Genomic DNA, 8081 nt, shown 5'->3' with positions numbered 1-8081 from the left:
GATTGGGGTATGAAGAAAGATGCTATTGCTCATCCACAACAACATTAGTTAATTAAGCACAAATAAGTTTGTGTGTTACAAGAGATTATTTAGGAGATTTTTACTTCTTTTATTTGTACTCATATGAGATTCATTTGGTTTTTTTATTTATTATCTCCGAAATTATATTTGATCATTAATTTCTTTAATCATGTTGCAGAGAATTATGGGGTAAAAGGTTATTGTACTTTTATTTTCAACCATTAAGTGGATCAATTAACCCCTTACCTTGCACAAAAGTGAATAATTTGCATCGAATTTTTTTCAAAGTCGTCGTTTGAGATCACAATTAGTAGATGTAACAAATTCATGGAAAAATAGGTGAGCTTTCATCACCTCTTTATTAATAAGAAAAGAGTAAAAGATCAAGACAAACGGGATGAAATTATCATTAAAAGAAACAATTGAGCTATGAGTTTCACAATTCATCCTTGGTTGCAACTGTTTCATCGACATTGTTGCTTGTTTTCTCTGATTCGCTCTTGATCTCGGGCTCACTCTTCTTCTCATCAGTCTTGTGCTTCTCAATGAATTCAATAATGTCTTCCTTTTTCCTACCGCCATTGTACTCGATTATCTCCTTATTTTTAGTAATGAAGAACATGGTTGGGAAGCCTTCAACCTTGAAAGTGTCACTTGGGACATCATTTGCACTTGCATCCTAATAATATATCAGAAGAAAACCGGACAAAAATGTTTCAGTTTTTTGTTATTGCTTCACTAGCCAAAATGAAATTTCAAGTGAAACAAAAACAGATGAATCAAAGAGCTTACAAATTTCGCAATCAGGATGTTAGGATCCTTTTCATATGAGATAGCAACTTCATCCAAAGTCGGAGCAAGGTTCTTACAGTGACCACACCAAGGTGCATAGAACTCAAGGAAAACTGCAAAGACAGATAAAAAACAGTAGACAAACTCATCAAATTTGCCGCGATCAAAGAATGTTTATTAAAACACTTGGCAGAAAGTATCAAAAAGAATTTCTAATCAATAGCGCGAAATATACCTTCTTTGCCAGAGTTAAAGACCATATCCTGCAAGCTGTGAAGAACTACAACTTTAACAGGCTCATTGTTCTCTTCAGGAATAGGTTGTGATCTCAAATATGGCTCCAACTTTCCATCCTGCAACCATTTTATTTGTTCATTTAGAATGAAGCAGCTATTGTAAACACTAATACAGTTTAAGATCACAGAATTAAAAATTACCAAGAATTTCTTGAACCAAGGAGCAAGTTGATCTGGTTCCACATTTGTCTTAAGATATTTCTCAGCTTCGGTCTTGTGAATAAAGATGAGAGGAGCTAGAGACTCGTCGAGCTTGAAGTGCTATTTTTCCCAAAAATACAAAGAAATTAAAACTTGGTTAGATAAACATGTTATGAAATTAAAGTATGTATTTGTTCATGTCAGAGATGTCACAAAAGAGTCCTGTATCAGCCTAAGATATAATCATTCAGATGGATATAAAAGCCTAGGGTAAAAATTGTTGTAACTTAAGGGACATGAACCTTGAGTAGATCTTTGCTTGCTTCAAGATCACCAAGTAGAAAGTATTTGTTGTCCCCTTTAAGTAGGACAGCGACATCATTAAACCGGGATTTCAATGCTGCAGCATTCTCACTCTTCAAGTCCAAAATCATAATGATCTGCAATAGTAAACCAATGAATTAGTGTTAATGACTTGCATAAGAAAATCAAGCTATGATATAAAGATCCTAAAACATTATAAACAATTTTAGTGATTCAAGTACTCATAAAACTAAACTGTAAAAGGTGTAATATTGTAATGAAGAGTATCAAAGCAAGGGTACATCAGTTGATATTCATGCGCGAATAATAGGAATTTTAAGAGATCTTGTTACCTTGGTGTTTTGACCTGAGAAGACCTTACGAAGGTAGGTGTTTCCGGGATCCATTGTGAATGGAATAACCGAAGGCACATCTTCTTCTTGGATGAACTTCTCTAAGGCATCCAAATCAAAATTCTATAAAAAGAAAAGCAATCAAATCAGTAATTTGCTGATATACAAAAAAAAAAAAAAACTGTCAGAAACTCTGTATGTAATTCAGAAACAGCAAATTCTTCAAAGATGGTCGCAAAAAATAACAATTGCCAAGTTTCATGCCACACTTACCTTGGTGTCTGCAAAGAGTTCGTCGAATGGCTTAAGCAATCTAACTACCGGCCCTTTGACAGACGAATCACCCCTAGGAAGGACCTTAGCATCCAATGTATGACCAAACTCATAATCAGACCGCAATTTGTCAGCTAACTTGATGAAGTTTTCATATTCCTCCCCTTCAAACTTTGGGAACACTCCTGCCTACATGATCAAATAAATGAACATTGTTTTAGGCCTTTTCGCACCCATATCACATCATTCAATTACATGTCCGAAAAAAAATAAGTTTCTTAAATCAATATGCTTAGAATGTACTAACAATGAAAACTTTCTTCTCCTCAATGAGGCTGATGATCTTAGCAGCATCATCGACGGATTTGATTTCAGTAGAGGCAGGGCCAAGTTGTTTCTTCACATAATGAACAATATCATCAGCTACTTGAGGTTGATTCTTATAGTCATGTACGATTTTGCCACCGTTTCTTAAAATTTTAAGCGTGGGAAATCCTCTGATTTCGAATTGGGACCTAAAATGCTCCTTATTAGTTTCATCATTAAGGTCAACTTTGGCAAGGGTGATTGGAGGGTCATGCTTGCTTAGTGTAGCAGCAGCCTTCTCATACTGCATAAACAGAATTTTAGTACAGTATTAAAATGTTAGTAAATAAATACAACTAATAAAGCAGCTAATATACATCAATAAAAAAAATAAGATGAAACTAATACAAAGTAGTAACATATTTGTTCTCAAAAAAAAAAAAAAAAAAAAAAGGTATATGTAAGATATTAACATAGAATTACAATCTTAGAAATTTTACCATTTTCGAGTATTTTCAAATTTTAGCTAAAATCCCGGTGTGTAATTAAGCCAAGTTTTTTATTTTCTAGGTACTATGTTGTGTGAATAATGTTAATGTTTTTTTTTTTTTACAATAGAAATAATGTTAATGTTAATGTAATGGACTAATGGTTAATGTTAATGTTAAGAAGTGATAATTGTTACCTCTGGAGCTAGTTTTTTGCAATACCCACACCTGAAACAAAGAATTGAAGATTTGTGAGATAAAAAAAAAAAAAATTAAAGCCACTTTATATTTTGTTACAAGTGTTTTAATATTCATATGTCTAGGTATTCTTATAAAAAATTACGAAGTATTTTACTACGTAGAGATAGCATAAAAAGTACGTACGAGTATGAATTAAATAAATTTCAATTACTTACTAATAAGTCTAGACTTTAGGGTTTCATCACTTTGAACATTTTAACCAATTAAAATACTCATAGTTGGCAATTGGCATCCCAATTATTATCAATTGATAATTACACAATCATTGGTAATAGAATCAGATTCAAAATGAATGAAAATCTCAACTGATAGGGACTCGTGGATAAAAGCATAGGCAATGAAACTAAACTAAACTAAACGCTAAAATGTCAATACGGGTACCCACCCGTATTTAGAAAAAAAATCCCATAATATCCTCAATGTTTATTTTGTTGGAAAACCACGAGAAACACATGGATTGAAATTGAATGCCCCCCTATTATGTTAATTATTATGTCAATTGTTCTTTTTTACTAATTTCATAATTTAATCACTTTTTTAAAAAAAAAAAACAATCAAAATTTAATCACTTACAAGTACTTGAGTATTGGGTTATTTAATCAAACTTATCGTATCATTTAGGCACAAAGGAAGTAATTAACTTAGTAATTGACAGATCATCTCCAACACTTACACAACTAAAGAACAAATTCACCTCTTTACAAATAAAACAATAATTAGCACGCAAAACTTTCATATAAGCAATTACATACTCTAAAAAAACACAAGGAAATGAATTAATTAAGAAATGCGTACATTATTCATAATTAACAAAAAATGAAAAAATAAAAACCAAGAAAAAAAAATGAAGAAACATACCAAGGAGCATAAAACTCAACAAGGATAAAGTCGTGTTTGGATACTTCATCAGTAAAGTTAGAATGATCAAGTGTAATTACAAATTCCTCTTTCTCAACTTCTGCTTTAATTCCACTAATTGTTGCTAATAATACCACTACCAAACACACCTCTAATCTCGGCGCCATTTTTCCACCAATTTTCTCTCTCCTTTTACTTTTTTTTTTTTTTTTGAGAGATTATTGATCTTGAAATAATTCTACTTTATAGAGTGAGGAAAGAGTACTGTCTGAAGTGTATTTAATGTCACGTGATAAGCACGTTGATAGTTGTTATGCTGATGTGGCGATGTGTTATTGGACGTGCTTTGTCATGGAAGTTTCTGATTGGTCTAATTTAATTTGGTCAGCTCTAATGAATCATTATTTGTTTTTTTTAAAAAAAAAATTGATAGTGTGTAGAATTAATGAAACAGAAACCTTGGGTATTATTTCTCAGAAAACCACTATATATAATACAAGCTAACACAATCCCAATCAAGATAGATTTAGGAAAGTATCAAAAGATATTGTTAACTACTAAAAATATGTTATCCAATATATCCTAAGATCTTTGGAAAATATATCCTATTTTCCTCAATACCCCCCCTCAAGTTGGAGCACTCGGATCAAAGATGCCCAACTTGGAAAGGAGAAAATCAAACTGTGATTTCCCAAGTCCCTTGTTGAAAATATCTACTAACTGAAAAGAAGTAGGCACATAGGATGGAGATATTAGCCCTTCATTGATTGCATCACGGACAAAATGACAATCAACCTCAATGTGCTTAGTGCGTTCATGAAACACTAGATTTTTAGCAATATGAAGAGCCGATTGACTATCACAAAACAACTTGATTGCCTGAGGATGTTCAATCCCCATACTCAATAATAAAGCCTTTAACCACTTCAACTCTAACGTAGCGGAACACATGGATCTATACTCTGCCTCAGACGAAGAAGTAGCCACTGTAGGTTGCTTCTTGGTTTTCCAAGAAATAGGAGAATGACCAAGAAAAACAAGCCATCCTGTCAAAGAACGACGAGTGAGAGGACACGTCGCCCAATCCGAATCACACCAACCCTGCAAGGTTAGGTCACTAGTTGCACTCAACAAAATTCCTTGACCTGGGGTACCCTTCAAATATCGAACCACACGCATGGCCGCTTCCCAGTGCTCAGAACGCGGCTCTTGCATAAATTGTGACAGAACATGTACTGAATAAGCCAATTCCGGTCGTGTAACCGAAAGATAAATCAATCTCCCTACCAATCGACGATAGGACGCAGGGTCCTTAAGCAATGGACCATCGGCAAGGCCAAGCTTATGGTTTTGTGGAATAGGAAAACCACTCGGCTTTGCCCCTAACAAACCTGCTTCAGAAATAATGTCCAACGTATATTTCCGTTGGCACACAAACACCCCAGATGAACTACGAGCCACTTCTATACCCAAAAAATACTTCAAGGGACCAAGGTCCTTCATTTTAAAACAGTCACCAAGATAAGCTTTAAACACAGTCAATGCAGCGGAATCGTTCCCAGAAATAATAAGATCATCTACATACACCAAGACATTAATCTGAACTGTGCCTCTAGTGTATGTGAAAAGAGAGTAGTCAGAGTAGGATTGAATAAAACCATACCCTTTCAAAGATGTCGTTAGCTTTGCAAACCAACATCGCGGAGCCTGTTTCAACATACAATGACTTCCTCAAACGGCACACCAATGATGGATCATAACTCTCAAACCCAGGGGGCAATTTCATGTAAACCTCCTCATCAAGGTCACCATGTAAGAAGGCATTGTGAACATCCATCTGATGAAGATCCCAATTTTTAGAAGCCGCAATTGCAAGAAAAGCTCGAATTGTAGTCATCTTAGCCACAGGAGCAAAAGTCTCTCCATAATCTATGCCTTCCTGCTGATGATTACCGAAAACAACTAAACGAGACTTGAGTCGCTCAACTTGGCCATTAGACAAAAATTTTGTCTTGTACACCCATTGACTTCCTAAAGCTTTCTTGCCTGGAGGAAGGTGCTCTAAAGTCCATGTGCCATTATCTTCTAAAGCGTTTATCTCTTCTTTCATGGATTGCCTCCAACCCTCATGCTTCATAGCTTCTTTGAAAGATTTCGGTTCTTTGTCATGAACAATGGCTGCGAGAAACTTACGATAATTCGCAGAAAATTTGTCACAATTTATATAATGTGCTAAAGGATAAGAGATACCTGAAGGAGTGTTGGAGGACGGAGTGGACTGAGACGGACTATTAGCAAAAACGGAATGAGTGACATAATCTCGAAGCTTCACTGATGGAATTTTGTCACGTAAACCCCGACCCAAAACCTCCGGTTGTGGCGGCTCAGAGGCGACGGTAGACTCCAGCTGGGACTGCTCGGAGCTGCTGGTGTGAGGCACGGTAGACTGCTCTGCGACTGTTCCTGCGGTCTCTGGATTTCCAGCGGTTGGAGCAGAATCTGGCAGGACCTTCTGCCCAGCCGCGGGATTTCCTGCGGTCGCAGGTGGCTGCGAGTGAGGGGCAGCATGCTCTGTGCTCGTGGCTGCCTGCAAATCTGTAATTTCCCCAGCATTTTCAACACTCAAATCCCCCTGATTATCATCCAACAATTCATACTCTAGAAAATCATCATCCACCCCCCCATTGATGTCATCATGGGACACAATATTCACATCCTCCGGAGTACCATAAGGAAAAACATCCTCTACAAACCTCACGTCTCGTGAGACAAAGAACTCTTTGGACTCAAGATCATATAATTTCCATCCTTTTTTGCCAAAAGGATAACCCACAAAAACACATTTTCTACTGCGACTCGCAAATTTGTCACCCTTAGTCTTTTGGTTATGAGCAAAACAAAGACAACCAAAAATACGAATGGCATCAAAAGACGGTGGTTTATCAAACAATATCTCAAAGGGAGTTTTGTTTTGTAACAATGGGGTAGGAGTACGGTTAATTAGATGAACTGCAGCAAGAACACATTCCCCCCAAAAATAGATAGGTAATTTTGCTTGAAACCTCAAAGCTCTCCCAACTTCAAGAATGTGTTTGTGTTTACGCTCAACCCTCCCATTTTGTTGAGGAGTTCCCACACATGATGTTTGAAAAATTATTCCAGTGGTACTAAAATAATCAAACAAGCAATTAAATTCGGTACCATTGTCACTCTGCACAATTTTAATTGTTTGGGAAAATTGTCTATCAACCATTGCAACAAACGAAAAAAACATGCGTAATACCTCAGTTTTATCAACCAACAAATAAATCCAAGCTGCTCGTGAATAATCATCAACAATTGTCAAAAAATAACGATCTCCACATGACGAAACGTGTCGATATGGACCCCACAAATCACAATGTATTTTCTCAAAAATCCTAGAAGCTCTACTATCACTTAGAGGAAATTTATTTCTAGGATGCTTAGCACGCATACATACTTCACACCCCTTAACTAAACAATCTTTATTGCTACTAACATGAGGAAGCAACTTAACTACTTTTTCGGAAGGATGCCCCATTCGACGATGCCACAACTCTAAGTTTGATGTTGTTCCAATAACGCCAACATGATGCACCAAGTCCGATTTGCTAAAATAATATAGTCCGTCCCTCCTAGCTCCCGTTTCAATCAGCTCCTTCGCTTGGTCCTGTATAGCACACATATAAGAGTTAAATTGGACAGTACAATTAAGCTCATCAGCAAGTTGAGATACGGAAAGCAAATTACAACTCAAATAAGGGACAAAAAGCACCCCGGTGAGGGTAAGCTGATCCGATAAACGAACGGAACCAATCAAAGAGGCTAACATTGTGTCCCCGTTAGGTAAACCAACGGGACACTCAAAATTTCGTGTATCAAACAACCAAGAATCATCTCCTGTAACATGGTGAGTAGCTCCGGTATCAATAATCCATGAAGTGACATCAAACTTACCACTCAAACGA

The 8081-nt window shown here is 36.3% G+C and overlaps 1 protein-coding gene across 1 annotated transcript; it reads right to left on the bottom strand.

Annotated features, from left to right (window-relative positions):
- Positions 1–345: 345 nt before the first annotated feature.
- LOC110701315 (protein disulfide-isomerase-like) lies at positions 346–4317 on the bottom strand. The gene is made up of 10 exons (XM_021878951.1): positions 4093–4317; positions 3171–3201; positions 2487–2789; positions 2180–2368; positions 1907–2029; positions 1553–1690; positions 1251–1370; positions 1049–1166; positions 814–926; positions 346–700 (listed from the first exon to the last, which is right to left on the bottom strand). Exons 1-10 carry the CDS (start codon positions 4257–4259, stop codon positions 458–460), a joined length of 1545 nt encoding a protein of 514 aa, XP_021734643.1. The 5' UTR covers positions 4260–4317; the 3' UTR covers positions 346–457.
- Positions 4318–8081: the final 3764 nt, after the last annotated feature.

The sequence above is a fragment of the Chenopodium quinoa genome, unplaced genomic scaffold, assembly GCF_001683475.1.
Source record: "Chenopodium quinoa cultivar QQ74 unplaced genomic scaffold, ASM168347v1, whole genome shotgun sequence".
NCBI lineage: Eukaryota > Viridiplantae > Streptophyta > Magnoliopsida > Caryophyllales > Amaranthaceae > Chenopodium > Chenopodium quinoa.
This window is presented reverse-complemented; position numbering and strand designations above follow the sequence as displayed.

What these genes read in the sequence shown, in the direction of transcription:
- LOC110701315 (XM_021878951.1), bottom strand. Translation starts at nt 4,259, where the DNA reads ATGGCGCCGAGATTAGAGGTGTGTTTGGTAGTGGTATTATTAGCAACA. An exon ending in AGGAGAAGAAAGTTTTCATT is followed by an intron (nt 2,369 to 2,486) that starts GTTAGTACATTC and finishes TTGATCATGTAG; the next exon opens with GCAGGAGTGTTCCCAAAGTT. An exon ending in TCTCAGGTCAAAACACCAAG is followed by an intron (nt 1,691 to 1,906) that starts GTAACAAGATCT and finishes TTACTATTGCAG; the next exon opens with ATCATTATGATTTTGGACTT.